The following is a 17743-nucleotide window of genomic DNA, read 5'->3' as shown; positions in this document are numbered from 1 at the left end:
TTTTCGTGATACGTGAAAATTCAAACTCCATAATTAGAGGAAATTGGAGCCAAAACCATTCTGCACTGATTACAATTTATCTTTTATAAAAGTTTCTAATTTTGTCATCTTTAATAACTGGATGTTTGCTGGAAACCTAGCATGTGATTATAAAGGCCTTAAAATTTAAAAAAGTCTAAATGCTTCCGAAAGTCAAGCCTGTAAACTTGCCAAGCCTGGGCATTCACATCAGAGACTGCTTTTGGAAATGTGAATTTGTTAATAGATTTGGGGGGGAAATCACATTTATGCATTTGATCAAGTAATTTAAAACAAAACATCAAAAATTTGACATTAGCTAAATATATGTTTTCATCATGGTAATGCATGTAGAGGAAGGGCTTGGCCCAGGTTAGTGGATGAGAGAATTGTATCTGTACAGAGAAACAGAAATAATTGAAACTACAAAATCAGAGACATGAAATGCCAAAAGCTTAAATCTATTTTCTTCCCACAGATTGTGGAATCTGTTATTTTTTCAGTCTATTTTCTTCCACCAAACAATTGCTGAGTTACCGAAGTGCACTGTAAATACTGCAGCAGGGTGTGACTTCAGTCAGCTGTGACCTCAGTTCAGTAAGTTCTTTTACATTTGACTCACTTTGTGCTGAATAGTTGTAGCCTCAATGTGGAATAATCAGTTATGCTTAGATGTTTAAGATAGTGCCTTTTGTTTAGTTGCTGGATGGCAATATATTCTTTTTGGGTTATGTGCTCGTTAATGCAAACAAAAATTGATGCCCAAGATTTTTTTCATGATGTAGACAAGCATCTCCAGCTGATGCTTGGATGCAGGTGAGTTATTGTGTGTCTCGAAGTGCTGAGAATTGCATAGAGTCTGGTCAAGGTCATGCATCTTACTGCAGTCATGTGCCTGTTTTTAACCTCAGGTGAGGGGAAGTTGTCCTTGAAGTTTATTGCTTCAAATTCATGGTTCAGAAGGAAGAATCATCAGGGAAATTCTGTATGATATTAGAGTAACTGGCTATTTGACTTCACACTACTGTACAAACAAACATGTCACACGGCTCTTCTCATATCTCTATGTTACTCCACTCTGCTGTGGAGCAGGAAATTATTTTGGATTACTTGACTGGTGTCAAGGAGGTATTTCAAGAAGAAGGGAGAAAAAGAAAAAGGAATGTTCCCTTGAAAAACATTTTTTTCCAGTGCATATGTTTTGATGACAATGAAATAATGGTATTTTTTTGACAATATTAAATTGGGCATCTCTGTTCACTTGGCACCACTGTGACTGGCATTCTGGGTTCTTTCTTTGTAAAAGGGTTTGTAAAAGTGTCTGCTGGTGCTAGGTCTTAAAATAGCTTATAGCTTATAGTGCAACTTATTCTCTGATTTTATTTAAAGTATAATTTGTTTTCTTCCGTCTTTTCTCTCTTCTGCCTTATTTTCGGAGTCTCTATGGTATTGTTGTTTTTTTACTATGTGGACACTGTGTATCCAGGCCCCTTCTGACCATGTCTCGTACTACTATTGAAGAATAGAAGAGGTAGTAATCTGGATGGCAACTTAGATACCAACTTTCAGGAGCAGCATTTCCCCCCATAGATTAAAGACAAACTATTTTTTGTAGGCCCCAGAGTTTGGAAGAAATAAGGTCCCTGTAGCACAGGGTAAGTTTTGAAGAAAACATACAGTTTTCTGTTGCATATATCTATAAACCAGCTTCAGAGTCAAACCTCTGTGCTGAATTAGGGCATGGGTTTGACTCACAGGTATTGGCATTGTTGATGCTATTCACTACAGCTTCATGACTACGTGGCTTTGAGGACAAATTCTACTTATTATGTGTTTTATGTGTGTATGACAAGTGAAAACCTGGTCCCTTTTAGGAGACATGCTGACTAGATTTGGAATTAATTCAAATGCTCTCCAGGAATCATGTATTAATGTAATACTTTCATATATACATGATGTTGCAATTACATTGAAAATATGAGGGTAATATTTTAAATTACTTCTTAAAATATAAACACTCTACTAACTTTTTGTGCATTAAAAACTTGTCTAATCGCCAAAGCTTGTGATGGTGGTATTTGTTTTAAATCATGTTACCTAAAGTCCTGAGCTTTTCCATATCAGGCTTCTGAAGCCTTGTTTGCTGCCTTGTTTGCACATTATTTGATTTAGTCCTTCCCTAGGGAAGTTTGAAGAGTTAGTTAGCATTACTAGAGCAATTCAATAATGTGCTCATTTGTTAAGTTTTAAAAGAAAAGTTTTAGGTTTTCTATTGAGGTCTACTGTGAGCTTATCTTTCAGGTCAGTGTTGCTAATTTGCTGTGGCCTGATCAATAACATTTCAGTCTTAAGTATTTGTTCACCTTCATTTTTTGTTTTCACTGAACTGCATGGAAACTGCCTTGTTAATGGTTTGGGTTTTTTTTTGCACCATATAGAAAATGTGAATCTTGCAGTATGAAGAGTATGGACCCTTCCTACAGTATATTTTGAAGCTTTTCAGATATATCTGAATTTGCATTCAGAGCGTTTTATTGGTGAAAGATGAAGGTTAAATTAACAATGCTGTATGACCAAAGAATACCATCAATGGGTGGCCCACAGTGGTATGAAGCTTGGCTGTTTAAGGTGATTGGGAAGCCAGAGGATGTTGCTTCTACTTAACTTTTTTTGTGCTGTTTAATTTAAGATTATAACCTATTACTGACATAGAAATTTGTTCTTCTTTGGAACTAGCTGATGGACTTTAATAGAAATGTGCCTTTGTTCTGATTTATTCTTTTGCTGCCACATTAAGAATAGGTGTCAGCTGTGTGGAGCATTTGTGTATGGCTCTTTTTTTTTTTTTTTTAATAGAGGTAGAGTTGAAGTTTGAGTAGGGAGCAATAAGAAAGTCTTGCAATGGGAGTCATCTCTTGCCATGTCTGAGCCCACAGTAACTGCAATGTGTGTGTGTGTGTCTCTGGATACAAGGTCTGCCAAACCAAAACTGAGGAAAGCAAATTTGTGAAATCAAGAATTAAATCTTGCCGCAATTCTATCAAACTAAATTAGAGAGGCAATTCGAACATCTTGTCCTTTTTTTCTCCTCCTCCATGTTAATTTTAATGGTATGGTTAGAGTATGTCATTATATAGTTTCAGTTCAGCTTTTGTTATGAACTCTACCACGCCAATTTTTAATAGTGTCACTGTGTCATGACACAGCTATTAACTTGCAAATAAATGTGGATAGGTGGTTAAGCCTGTTTCACTTCGTCAGCTTGCAGTAGTAAGCAGTATTTTAGCTATGTTGGAAGTTCTTTTATTTTTTGGCCAGAATGAGAGGAAAACTTTATCTCAACCTAAAGACATTGTCTTGTTCATTTTTATATATTTACAGTTCCACCACAGTAAGTCTTACATTTATTGAAATTTTTGCAAGTGATTCAGTGCAAGAAATTGTTGAGAAATATTTCAGCAGCTGCACTCATAGCCTGTTTTCAATGTGAAGGGAAAATTATATACAAAATTTCGTTACCTTTTTGACGTGTTATCTTCAGGAAAGCATGATCATGTGGCATCTGGGTGGAAGCACCCTTTTCACATTGTTTCTTGCTGAATTTTCTGCTGTCTCCTTTAAACATGCACATTAGCATTATAACGTTGTTTCTAAGTTTGCATTTCTAAAGTAGAATTGATTGCTTGTTGGTTTACACTGCAAACTGACTTTCAAATTAATGTCTGGGGTGCCCTCTTTTGAAATCTAACTATCTTATCTGAAGTATGAGGTAACAAAATATAAAAGCATGTAATGAAAAAAATTCCAAGTGTGAAGAAGGGAAATACAACTGTGGTTTCTGTGCTATGTGAGCAGAATTCACCAATGAGTGGTTCCAAGGCAGTTTGGGTTTGTTTGGTTTTAGTTTTATTAAAAAGAAAAAAAAAGAAAAGCAAACACCAAAACTACCAAAAACCCAAACCAGAACAAGTTTTTATACATCTCTTTTCAGGTGGAGATATTGAGTGTATTGTAGCCATGCTGGAGTTTGGATTTATGAGTAAAAATAGTATCCTTTGCTAGCTCACTACTGTACTTGAGGTAGACTTATCAAAGATAATAATTTTTATGGTACGTTATAATCCCTTTTTTCTACTTCCCTCTACAAATTCCTTTATATGCCATAGACACCTTCCTCTTTTGACTGTTCTGTATGGATGGAGGTTGTTTGGGGTTTTGGCTTTGTTTTCTTTCCTTGTTTTTTTTTTTCTTTTCTCTTCTCCTTTCATTTTTTCTTTTTAACAAGAGACTGGTCTTCCAGCTCTGGTGGTACATTCTGCAAGGTCTGCATAATGATCCTGATCTTGGTAATTAATACTCATGTTGCTTTGGATGAGGTATTTAATTCTCTAATTAAAAATAGCAGTGAGTGGTGGCTTCAATGCTTGGCATATTTATTAAAGTTCCTTTGTTGCAATAGGGATTTTAAGTCTTTGAAGCTTTTGTATATGTAAAGCTGTTTTGTTTTCTCTCTATACAGTTAATTATAAATCATGGCCCAGACCTGAGTTAAATGAATGGAAATAGGTTGCTATGCCACAATAAGAACGTGTTTTCAAGCAGGGTCTTTATTACTGTGTCAATAATAAGAGTTAACTCTATGAACACGATCTATCTGAAGTTTATTAATTCAGTTCTTTTTGTTGGTCTTCATATTTCTCCCCTTTCTTAAAATAAAAGATAGCTATCTTAATTGTATTGTTAGAATATTTTCTTAAGAGTGAATCACTGGAAGATATCATAGGAGAAAAAAGAAGACCTAAAGGACATTTTTTATCTCGTTTGTTTTTCTAATAGCAAGCTTTTCTTTTAGCTAACAATTATTGCTCTGAAGACAGTTCTTGCATTAACATATTAAGTGTTCTATTTGATTGATAATTATGACACCAAATTTTCTTCATAAAAAGGAATATTGCTAATGAATTTAACAGAGGACGAAGTCTTAACGAAGGACTGAGGAAAAAATGCTAAATTTCAGAAAGTGTCAATGAAAATCAAATCACTTTTTGAAACTGGACAAAACAGCATTGATCAGGCTCATCTGCTGCACTGCACTGTGGAGGTGGAGGTGAAAACACAAATCCCTCCTCCTGGGCAATGCTGTGTGCCTTGTCCTGTGGTGGTGTCCCCTGCCTGCCCAGAATTGCATTCATTTGTCTGTCACCATCTTCAGTTTCTTGAAATGCTCCTACACCTCTGACCTCTTACACAAACAGGTAAATAATATTCTGGGTTTAAGTTCAGCTTTCTGTAAGGAGTGAAATTCGGGGAGGAGATGGCGTCACATCCAGTGTTTTCCTCCCCAGTCCCAGGTTTCTTTGACAGGAACCCCAGTTAGCTAACACTGCATCCACCAGAAGGGTTCTTTGGGGGCGCACTAAAACCTAAATGTAGGACTTAACTTAGTGCAGGTTTGTATAAACTAAAACACGGTGTAATTGGTGCTCGTGGCCATGCCAGACAACTGCTCTGAACCGAGAGAAGACCTCAAAGTTAACAGCATTTTCAAAATGATGTTACTGTGGCTATTTTATTGTCATGTTTGCTTGAAGTCCTGATGCTTGGACACAGGAGTGTATACTTGAGTGTATATATTCCTTTCTCAGAAATCTTCAGCCATCAATCCTCATAAATAAAGAGTGGCTTGAGAGGGGCAAAGGGGACAACAGGCGGTGAATCAAGACCAAATGTTTGTGTTGAAACTGCACCACTGGTAGGGCCTGGCTTTCAATTTTCTGTGTGATTTTTGCTGTCATTTTTTTGACCAGCCTTTGGATGCTCCATTCCACTTAATAGAAAACTGAAAACACTGGAGTGCAAAGCTGCTACCAGTTCAACCAACAGCAGTTTTTCTCAGAGAAATTCTGATTTCAGTGTGCTGAGGGTGTAAAACCTCCAGGGATCATTTCTGAAGTATTACTTACTTATGCATGCATGTGCATCTCAGTGTTTATCTCAAGGCAAGGTGTTGAACATCCAGCAGAACTTGTGTGTTTGCTCTTGGTTGTGCTCTGAAGCAAGTCCCGAAGCAGAGGGCAGCAGCAATGTTTCATGTGGCTCTTCAGGATGTATTTCTGCCAGGAATTTCCGATTTGTAAAATTTGTGGCTGGAGCAAAAATACAAATAGGAGAGTGATGGGTCAGAACAACAAGGTTGACACAAGGAGATAAGATTTAAAAACTTATCATGACTAGGGAAAGTGTGTGTGGGTGAACAGGTTGAGGTTTGAGAAGAAACAGATGAAAACCAGCAAGTCATGCAGCAAGTGAAGTGGTTTTTGTACATTCTGTAGAACAGCAGTGTTCAGTGCTGGGGGATAGCAATAAGGAGCATTTAAATTGAATGCACAGTGAGGTACAGTGTAGCGTGGGCACATCGAAGTTTTTCGTTGTTTTTGTTCTTCCGTAATATTTTTAAAAGGGAAAGGGTGGAGAGAGAGTGTCCTCATCTGACACTGTCAGATCCACTTCAGAAAAGTGTTACCTTGTAGTAGTCCACTCGTGTTTAGGCTGTAGCTGCACCCCGTGCCTGCGGCTCTGGCTGGGGAAGAATTCTTTGGGGGTGTTGGGAGCACGATGGCATAACAATGGCTTGTTGCTAACAATGCTTTCTTAATTGGTAGATAATTATCATTCCAGCTGTTATTGGCTTTCCTTTTCCTTCCCCTACATCCTTCTCTCCTTAACCCTTCCTCCTCTGTAATTTCTAAAATACCCATGTCATTACATGGTTTCTCTCTTTGTTTCCATATGATATCATCGTCTGCCACTGGGTGGGACTGATTGCTTCAGGATGAGCGGAAAAGAGCACCAGTCTCTGGAATATCTAATTTTCTTAAATGAAATATCTGTGCCTTTCTAGAAAAGGTGTGTGTGTGAGAGGGGTTAAATAAATTGAGGGGGTTTGTGACTGTCAAACTCCTGGGAAATTAAATGGCATGACAGGCGAGTTGTTGATGTGTCAGCCTTTTGCACATGGATTGTGTTGCTTTCATCAGGTGCCACACTACAAGACAAGGAAGACGAAGAGTATTTTTGCATTTGGACATTTTTTTAAGAATGAATATTTATGACTGATATAATCATGTTGAACAGCGGTATGGTTCTCCCCATGCTTGGGATTAGATGATCTGCAGACTACTAAATAATCAAAGTACATCTGCCTCAGAAATGGTTTTCTGTTATAAAGGCTGGACCCTTGTCATTTACATACCTGCTGACTATCAGTATACTGATATATTAAAAAATAAAGCTGATGGCAGCAGTGGAGTGGATTTATTTTTGTTCAGTCTCTAATCCTGTCAGAAGAGAATTAGTGTTTAGAAATTTCATATTTATAACCATTTTCTTACTGGTTTTAATAGCATAATATTTTAATATATTTAGAGATAAACACCTTAATATATTTATTGTTATGCATTATTATTTTATCTGTTTTCTTATTATTCTTTTCTGCTTGAATTCTTACTTAGTTTTCCTAGTTTTAAATACTTCTCTTTCCAAGTAGGCTTAATTTCTTTGCAGGATCCTGAGACCATTTTTGGCCTTATTCACAAGTAAACTGTTGATATTCAGGCCTGCTTAAAGAGGGATTGTACAGTTAATTGTGAAGGATGTTTATTTTAAAGGCTAGGACACCAGAGTGTGCTGCTGTGAAATGCTAGGCTGAGGTGAAAGGCAAGATTAAAGAGGAAGCGGAGTTTATTAATAGAGGCCTGGATGACAATGGCTTTGCAGTGTGCAGGAGTTGACTTTTGCTACAGGACTGACTGGTTAAAAGAGATGAAAGAGCATTTGAGATGAGAAATACAGCAGAGAAAGTTGTACAAGTCAATAATAAACAAAGCACTGCACATTCTGTTATCCTTTTACGGCTTTTCCCTTTTCTCCATCATACCCTTAATTAAAAAAAAATTAAAGAGTTTTCCTAAAATGTATTTTTCTGAAACATTTAGGTTGAAAGATATGAAATTGGCTTATAATTTTAGGGGTCTATGAGTAGCTTTTTGATGCTGTTATAAATATATAGACTAATTATAAATAATTATGGTAAAGGGTTTGTATTCACATTCAAGAGCTTTCTTGAACAAAGTGACAGAAGCATTGCATGGCCTCTTGGAATTGTCATGTCGAGGTAGTTGTCTTGGCAATTCAAAAGCATTGGAAAATTGCATGAGGGGCAGGAAATATTGTTGGCTTTGCTCAACTTTCAAAAGCAAGTTGTGTTTTGTTTGAGCATCAGCTAAAACTGACTAAAGCTTTTATGCTTACTTGGCAGAACAAGCTGCTTGCCTTTTTTTTTTTTGGAGTAAAAATTTCTGAATTCTGCTTTTCAGTATCGCTTCATTCAAAATACAACTTTGAAGCTTTTTATATTTACTTTAAGTGGTGTTATGTGTTACAGTGGGCAAGTATTTAGTCATCAGATATGTTTTCTTTCCCCAATGTGAAAATCTGCTCAGCTTCTTTGCTGCTTTAAAACTCAGTGTGTCATTTGGACTTCAAAGGCTCAAGCTTGAAATTCTAATATATTACATTCCTTCTACTTAAAATTTCTGTTTCACCACTTTCATAAAATCAAGTGGAATACAAATACAAACCAAGTATTTGTCAGATTAAGATGTCAGAGGAGAGGAATTATTCTGAGTTTTAAACCAAGTTGTTTTTTTTTCCGAGATCTCACTTTAAAGCAGATAGTTGCAGAATTTGTTATAAATGGGGCTATGAAAAAGATTACAAACGATAGATTATGCCAAACAGAATTATTAAATAAGTGTTATCTTAAACAATGTACGCATGGAAAGTAGAGGAAACTCGGGATACCAACAAGCGACGGAGATAATTTGTGTAAATGTTTTGGATCTGGTCACTCTTAGGAAGCTAATCCCAGGGTAAACTGTTAAGCAGGGCAGCAAATTGAGCAATGGTTGCAGATGATAAGAATTAATAGCAGATAGGAAGTGTTGAAGAGCTTAATTGGCAGCATGAGCTGGAGAAGAGCACTGGCAGCAGCCCTGGTCCATGGAGTCACTGAGACAGAACAAGGAGTGCACAGTGACCTGGCAAATTCTGCTGAGAAAATGAATAGTTGTATCCTTTCAAGTCATGGGACAATTTCAGGATGCTTCCCAAAGGTTGTAATTGCTAATGAATCGAGCAGCACTCGGATAGTAATTTATTGGAGACAGTTGCTAAGGACTGCACTCTGTAAAAAGCAAGTGGGATATGATATATTTGTGGGGAAATGAAAGTAAAATGTACGTATGTCACTACAGAGGTTTTGCGAGGAGCAATCAAAGATTTAAAAGAATATTAAATAAATATAAAAAAAAATATCCTAAGTCAAATTACTAAGTGTGTGCCCACTAAAGGCAACACCATCCTTCCACATGATTTCACTTGGCTTATGAAATACAGCTGGGTTCTGGTTAGTTTTGCTCACTGCATCTGAGGCAGGAGATGTCAGGTGTTCATCAGGAAGGTATAAAAACCACCGTGTTCTCTCAGTACAGAAGACTTGAAAGCAGCTTGTTTGTCTCCTGAAGTGGCAGAACTGTTTAGAGCTGAGAACAGATTTTGATTGTCGTTTCGCATGAGGGGGGGAAAGCAGCAGAATATATGTGGGTACAAAGTGCAGTAGGTACTGCAGGTCCATCAGCTGCTGCTGCTTTGTAGAACAGGAAGAGAACACTGAAAGTGAGGCAGTAAGTTGACTCAGCAATTCAGAAGATAAGCTGCTTGTAAGGTGGCCTTAGTACAAACAAAGCTGGTTGTGCTTACTTTGGAAATGAAGCTTTTGTTAGGTAAAAATTATATCTGACATACTTTTGACTGTTTTGCAGAGTCAAGTCTTTTTTTTTTTTCTAATTAACAACTGAGATGTTGAGAAATATTCAAATTACATTATTCATGTATGTATGTAAATGAAAGAATATTTACCCATGGCAAATTTGAATATGAATTTGAATATGAAAGGATTATGAAAGTCGGTTTCCACAGTCAGTTTTAACTTCAATGTGCATGTTATGTATTAAAGGGAGAAGGCATTTTTTTTACTGTTTCATCATAGCCTTTTCAGCACTGCCTTTATATGTGAGATTTTAACTGGCATGCCAGACTTTCAGGATGTTAAATGCTATTAAAAGAAAAAAAAGGTGCTTTTTTAAGTCCTAAAAGACCATTTCAAAAGTTTCAGTTGAAAGAAATGAACTGAAGCTTGAAATCAGGCTGGTCTATTAAAGTTGCCATTTGGAATATCTTGTCCACTAATGCAGTAGATGTTGTTCCTTGTTTAGTGAGCCTTTTATTTCTAAAGCTATTCCTAAAGACCATTGTATCAAAAATAATAGCTTTGTTCACTAAATTATAAATTATTTGAAGCAATAACTATCAAATTGCAATTGGGAGAAGTTCCATAACAGGTCTTTAAGGCATCACCCTGATGCGGTTAATAACAATTGAGTTTGTTGATGCAACTTCTTTCCCATTTCAACCATAATTTTCTCATTATGTTTGTATTATGTCTGTGTTGAACCTTCATCTTTTAAGAGACTTCAATTCACATGCTGTTGTTTCTTTTCCCAGATCGTTTCTCCCAGTAAGCGACCGTAAGAATGAATGGACACATATCAAACACCCCTCCTGGTGGATATGGAAGTTATTTTCCCCAAATGAAGTAAGGTTATGCCTTTGATTTTCCTTTTATGGACAAAAAAAAAAGTTGTATTTTCTTCTTTAAGCTTTCGTTTCAGACAGAGCTATGATTATTAGATCCCACTGGAATTATACAAAGTTTCTGTAAAGGAGTATGCAGCTTCCAGACCATGGAACCAAACGGACAGATATCATCTGACTGATTTTTGTATTAGTGTAAGGATAAAGCTGTATTACTGAATAGACTCATCTGGAAGAGAAAAGCAAATTGCTGTAGCCGTAACATGCTTATTGTGTCACTTAGAGAGGTCTTTGTGTGCTTGAGATGTTTAAGGGTTAGCTCTGAGTGAATGCATTTTTATGCATAAAAGATGAGGCTGCCTTTTCCATCTGTGAGAAAATACTGTTTCCCAGTAAACAGAACTGAGCAACTGTTACCTGAAAGTGTTATCTTGCCTAAGATAAGAGGATGATCCCTGTATCAGGAGCATGGCACTAGGCTAATGAAAATTTGCCTGTCTGATGCCAAAGAACATGTATTCCTATATGGAGCATGACATCTGTGCTATCCTTTGCTTCTCATATTGTTGTCCCTTTAGGGTGAGCTCAAATATGACTCATTCTTGTTGTTACACTAGGAGGAAGTCATCTTGCCTTTTCATTTGTTGTAGACAATTATAGTTATTTTAAGTCTTACATTAAAAACAGTTAAAATTGTTAAAAACTATCAACGCTTGTGTATACAGGAGAAAACCCCCAAATCCTACCCAAGTCTTTGGCATAGTCATTATTATTATTATCATCGTTAATGTTGTTATTATTTAGTGATTTTGGTTACTTACATTATGGTGGTGTCTATGTGTGTGCCACACCCCGATTGTGCATGATGTTGTATTAATGCAGTAAAAAAGAGGTCAGAAAAGCTTGCAGCCTAAGTGAAACCTTCTTCATTGTATGCATAGTACAGAACAAATATCGCATACCATTACCTCTGTTACTAATGTTGGAGGTGTGTGTAGTCCTACAGAAGGAGAGGGTTTTTTTCAGTGCCTCTTTGTGTGTGCCAAATACATGTATACAGAATTTAATCAGAAATGCTTTCTTCCAGTGGCTATGGCTCCCCAACATTTGCTCAGGCAGAGAGGGAGCAGAACTCAAGAACAAGTGCGAAAGCTCTTTATGGTAAGACAGCAAAATTCTCTGAACTTCTGTGCTAAATTGTTGCTTGAATATTTAATGTGATGTCATGGTGGAAATATTTTACACACATTAATCTGAAGGTGTATGTACACACATATAGGTGTCTATGTCAACTAAATTAAATAAGAAAGTGATTTTATGCTTACTAAAACAAACTAAGCTAACTAGAAAATAGTTTTACAGTTTACTAAGCAGAGAAGTCCCCCCTGCTCATTTTTAAGGCAGCAATGTGTAAAGCATTTATCACAAAACTAAGAGTGATCCTATAGCTAAGGTATGTACCAGGGAGAAGGCGTACAGGAGCCTAGCTTGTGCTGTAGGTTTGATTCATGACCTGTGCCATGCCCTGCCTCCCCAAATTTATCCCCTGCTAGCAGAAAAGGGATTTATGATATTATTCTTCTTTGACACAAGGATTTGATGGAAATTAATTTTGATGTAGCAGATTTGGAGTCCTGTTTGGTGTGCTGTTTTCAAGAGGCTTTGTGACTGTCAGATGTGACGTTACAAATGCCTAAACGCTGGTGCACTTACCAACTACAAATGCTGGTATTTGTCTTGGCTGTATGCACTACTCTGTAGCCTAATGCCAAATCACTGTGGAGGCAGAATGTAGTCAAGTTCCTTGCCAGCCAAATTGCACCATTTTCAGGTCATCCTCCTGCACTGTGAACACATCCTGCTGATAGCTGTGCTGGTAATGGAAGCAGAAGCAGCAGTAAGGCTGTGAGATGTTCTGCTGCGTAAATCTGTGCCTGTTGTTAAATGCTCTTTTGGAAGTCAGTGCAACTGGTGAGACTGGAAGTAGGAGGTTTGCAGTGAGAACCTGTGCAGGACTCCTCACACCTCAGCCTGCTCTGCCCTCTTGCATCTGCCACCTCTTCTGCAGGTTGAACTGGGAAGCTCAAAGAGCAGTGGCTGATAGCTACAATATGCCAAATAGTAACTGATCTTTTCTCCCTCCTGTTTTGGGTGGGGTGATGACTGGGACCTCAGAGGTTAAGGGAGGGATGGCAGCATGATTTAAAATCTTAAATTGTTTAGGTTGGAAAAGACCTTGAAGATCATTGAGTCCAACCATTATCCCAGCACTGCCACATCCTCCACTGAACCATGTCCCTGAGTGCCACATGTCATCATGGCTAGGCTTCGCGAACAAAGATTTGGGAAGGGCTCTACCCACGTTTCTTGCAAGCGCGTTGGTGCCTAAAAAGGCCAATACGAGAAAGGCAAGTCCGGTTGCAAAAGGCACAGCAGAAAGACTCCTTAGATGGTATATTCTGCAAGGCACGATTCTTTCTGCGTTGTCTTTTCTCCTCAAGGGTGATCCTGCGTGCTTTCTCAAAAGCATCAGCAGCGTTATAGATGGTGTGTCTCCAGGCCTCCCGATTTGAGGCCAGAGTAGACCAGTTATGGTGGTCAATGTGGCCAAGGCTGAGATGTTGCTTCAGGAAGTCCTTGTATCTTTTCTTCGGGGCTCCTCTCTTGCGGCAGCCAGTGCAAGTTCACCATAAAGCAGGATCTTAGGGAGGCGGTGGTCCTTCATCCTGGAGACGTGCCCTGCCCAACGCAGCTGTGTTCTCAGTAACATGAGTGCCACATGTACATGTCTTCTAAATGTCTCCAGGGATGATGACCCAGCCATTTCCCTGGGCAGCCTGTTCCGCTGCTTGGCAACCCTTTTAGTGAAAATATTTTTCCTAAATATCCAATCTAAACGTGATGTTGCATGTGAATCGTTCTGAGTTTAAATTTACTATTTTTTAGTGGTATGCTACAAAAGTCAGTCACTTCACGTAGTGCTGAAGGCAGGAACTGCAACTGAGGAAAATTCTGAACTGAACATTTTAAACAGTGATTTCTGCATCCTGTATGGGTTCACTCAACAAACTGATTGCAAGTGTTGACAGAAATAGTAGGTGGTAACAGAAACAAGCAAGAGACTTTGCGGAAAACTCTTAGCAGATTATTTCTTTATGAGATGTTATGAGAGTGCTGTGATTTTCTTTTTCATTTTAAGTCATCATCATAATTTTTCAAGAGTACATGTAGCAGTATCAGTAAGTGTCTTAACCATGTCCTTTAATCTTTGTGGGCTTTTAAAATAATATCTCTCTGACCTTTTTCATATCAGATGTGATGGTATAGTCATATATCAGTAGAAGGTGGGGACAAGTGAGTAAATTTGATGTATAATGGTAATCGGCCTTTTACTTCCAAATTACTTAATTGAATTCAGGTAGTAATTGAAAATTGAAAATGCTTGCCATGTAACTGCTGTATGGTGGCTCCTGTAAAATTAATTGTTGATCTTGGTTCTCTTCTGTTGCTGGTAGATGTATAACAAAAGTGTAGCTGCAGTTGCCAGGAACTGAATGAAGTAGAAGACTCGATTATACCGGAGCCCCAAGTGAATACATATTAGCACAGCTTTTAGAGTGGAGTTTGCACATTTTACTGCTTCTGCTCTGTTTTATATAAATAAATAATTAGGCTGTCAGCATCACCAAATATATGAACTGGAGAGAACAAGGAAAACACCTAAAACCTTTCTCAAATTCAGGGCAATTATAATTTTATCTAATTATTAGCAACTAAGTTACTATTCTGCTGCATGCCACATTTGCCTTTTCTTCCGTTGTGGTGTTAAGGCTTTTTGTGCCTGCTGTCCCAAGGAGGGTAGAAAGCAGTTGAGTGATTCTGGAAATGTTAAAATGTGTTAAAAATGCTTGTTATAAAATATGTTATTTATGATTAATAATTAGAGTCATGAGACTGAAATCCTATAAAGCAGATTGGAGGCATCTTAGCTTTCTTTTTATATTTTATGTTATGTACATATATATTAAATGTAGGTATTTTATGTGAATAAATAAAGCTCGTGTTTAATAGATTCACTTGTAATATACTGGAAAATATAATTTTACTGCAAAATAAAATGGAGTATTTTTTTTGTTTTGATAAAATGTGACAATGTGATGTTAGCAGCAAACTTTGTCTATGACTAACTTCTTTTCTTGGAAGAGTTTTGATTGTCATTTGAATTAAGCTGCAGATCCATAGGTATCAACAAATGAGGATGGTACCTGGGCTCATAACTGACCATTAGATCTTGAAGTCAATTTTTGCAAGCACTGTGAAGACTAAATTAAAATTATTATTATTACTACTACTACTTATTATCATTATTATTATTATTATTATTATATGTGTGTATGTATATATATATACACACAGGCATGTTTATTTCCTGAAGCTGGTCTCTTAACTCTCAGTGCTGAGGTGATTCATGATTGTTTAGCTTGGCCACAGTGCTATGGGAAAGGAGGCTGGGATTTTGTTGGTGTTACTGACAGTTCAGTTAAAAACTAGACCAGAGCCACTATCTCTGATGGGGCTATCTGATAGCAAAAACTTCCTTGCAATTACTTTTTTTCCTGTGTCAAATGATCCTTTGTTTTCACTTACTTCCTTCCTGAAATGAACTGTTTTCTATTTGCACAATAAATCTCCCTCTGAGCTGGGAGGGAAGGTGTCCTCTGCACATTCTTATGGGGCTTATTTCATCATTTACTTCCTGATCTTTCCATCTGAAATGGGTTTTGGCTTGTACTGTCATCTGTTGTTCTAGCATTGGCTTCTCCATCTGTCTTCAACAGCTCTGCTTTGTGGGGAGAAATTGCAGCATCATTTCGGGGCTGTGCTGGGGGTTTGCCAGCGAGTGACACAGTGTGGAGCAACCTCATTCCCCAGGAAGAGCGAGCTAGTGTCTCACTCCAAATTGTTAGATTATTTTACAACATAGAATTGAAAGATGCTGCTAAAATTGTCTTCACACTGCATCAGAAAAGACCGAGTGTTTTATACACTGTATTTATATTCTCATAGCTGTGATTAGGTGCTAGAAGTGAAATTGCCTGTTACTTTTGCATTGTTCAAATACCTCATTCAGAGCAAGAACTGTAGTGTAACAAATTCAAGGGAATCAGAAGCAGATCATAGATGAGGTAAACGAGTCCTTTGAAAGAAGCTATCCATGTAACATGCTTGTATTGTTTAATAGTCAAATGAATTAAATTGACAGTTGACTTCCAAACAACACACTTTCTTTGACAGCTAGTTCTACACAGCCATCATGTTATAAATCTCTGAAAGTGACAGTGTTTGCTCCTCTGAAAATGAGATCTGTTTTGAACTCAGGTTTTGACCTTTCTCCCCGGATGTTCAAGTCACGTGTCCTGCACTTTGCTCTATCTCGTGCTGAGTTTTTCCAGCTGCTGCAGTACATTCTTAAAGGGCTACCAACAATCAGTCCAGCACAGATACATGGTAGTAAACTAAGTATTGGGCTTTTCTGCTTGATGATGTGTTGTAATAATTTATACTGTTACTTCTGGATTCTTAGGACAGCTTGTGAGGGAGACTGATTTGATGTCCATGAGGATTTCCATCAGATTTCAGAGCTATGTCTCTTTGTACACTGTTCAGACAATTTCCAGTTTGGCTATGGAAGGGGAAGATATGGAAGGGTAAAGGGAAGGATGAAGATCTACCTTTACCATTCTTTGTATTATCATAACCATAGCATTGATAACATTTATTGCATCTTACCTGTGCAAATATTTTGTAAGACATTGTAAGAAGTCTAGGCATCAATATTCCTCACTTGTCTTTTAGGAACAGAAAATTTATTGTGCCTAAATATAGCCCTAGCCAGCACTACCCATGCTTCAGGTCATGTTAAGACACAGCCTGAGATCTTTTGCTTCTGGTAAGAATTTTCTCTACCTAGATAAAGACTTCAGTTTTTCTCACTGTGGTCTTCTGGACAGTGGCACAGAGCCAGGCTATGGTAGAGTTTATTAAGCAACTTTGTAATTTACCATATTGCTGCACCCCCTTCCAGTTGGAAAATGGGTGAGACAGGACTCTAGCTATGCCAAGGTCTGTTCATGACTCTACTTCAATGGACCCTGGGCAGTACTGTTGTTTTTGTCTGAAACTGTGGAATAGTTGTCTTTCCAAAGTATGAAATGGTCCTTCACAGAAATAACTGTGAGAGCTCAAGAGTTCTTGGTGTAGTGGGAATAAGGACTGGAAGGAGTGATGGCAATCTTCAGTCCTATTTATCTGTGCCATGTTCTGTCTAGTAGTATTTTTGACTTGACTAAAAGTCTTTGGTTAAGAAGTTGCCTTTTGTTTTCTGGTGTTTTAGATGCTTTCAAAAATGGTATAAAATCAGTACCTTTTACCATGTTTTTGAAAACAGAAACGGTGTGGGTTCCTGATGATTGGTGAATTCAGTAATTTCACAGAACATGAATAGCAGTAACATCTGTCCCCATCAGACGGTGGGAAGAGCACTAGTCTCTGTGAATCAACGTTTCTGTTCCTTTGGAAGTTTTAGTAGCTGGTAGATCTTATATTCAGGACCTATAAGTGAAATGTGGACCTATGTGCTGCTTTTAAGTTTATTGTCACTGTGTTGTGAGAGATTTTATTTTACTCAAATTCCCCTGGGCTGCATTTGCTATGGATTGTGATTAAGAATTTAATTTAAGTATCTTCTGCCATGATTCATTGATTATTATTTTTTTTCTTTTGCCAGAGGGAAAATCCTTTAGGTAAATGGCGTACAACATATCAGCAGGGTTTGAGCTAAGTGGTATTGAGGTTGTGCTGTATTCTAAGTAGTGGATGTAAGAACTGCAGTAAGTAGAGTATATAGAAAAAAATCAATAGTTTTGGTAGTTTTATTCATCCTTTGATAGTTTCTACATCGTATCTGGAAGTCTCTGTTGTATTTCACTTTAGCTTTAATAGCCCCTTCACG

At 37.6% G+C, this 17743-nt stretch overlaps 1 protein-coding gene across 6 annotated transcripts in view; it reads left to right on the top strand.

Annotated features, from left to right (window-relative positions):
• Positions 1-17743, top strand: part of EPS8 (epidermal growth factor receptor pathway substrate 8) — a 137115-nt gene that overhangs the window by 69054 nt on the left and 50318 nt on the right. For 5 of the 6 annotated variants that reach the window (XM_027699735.1, XM_027699733.1, XM_027699739.1 and 2 more), the window contains 2 exons: positions 10642-10732; positions 11819-11892. In XM_027699735.1, coding sequence (XP_027555536.1) covers positions 10671-10732; positions 11819-11892 — 136 coding nt within the window. In that variant the 5' untranslated portion in view covers positions 10642-10670. Of the gene's footprint in view, positions 1-496; positions 616-10641; positions 10733-11818; positions 11893-17743 lie in introns of all 6 variants that reach the window. The other variant, XM_027699737.1, reaches the window with a different exon arrangement.

This window comes from Neopelma chrysocephalum, unplaced genomic scaffold (genome assembly GCF_003984885.1).
Source record: "Neopelma chrysocephalum unplaced genomic scaffold, ASM398488v2 Primary Assembly neopelma1_139, whole genome shotgun sequence".
Classification (NCBI taxonomy): domain Eukaryota; kingdom Metazoa; phylum Chordata; class Aves; order Passeriformes; family Pipridae; genus Neopelma; species Neopelma chrysocephalum.
This window is presented reverse-complemented; position numbering and strand designations above follow the sequence as displayed.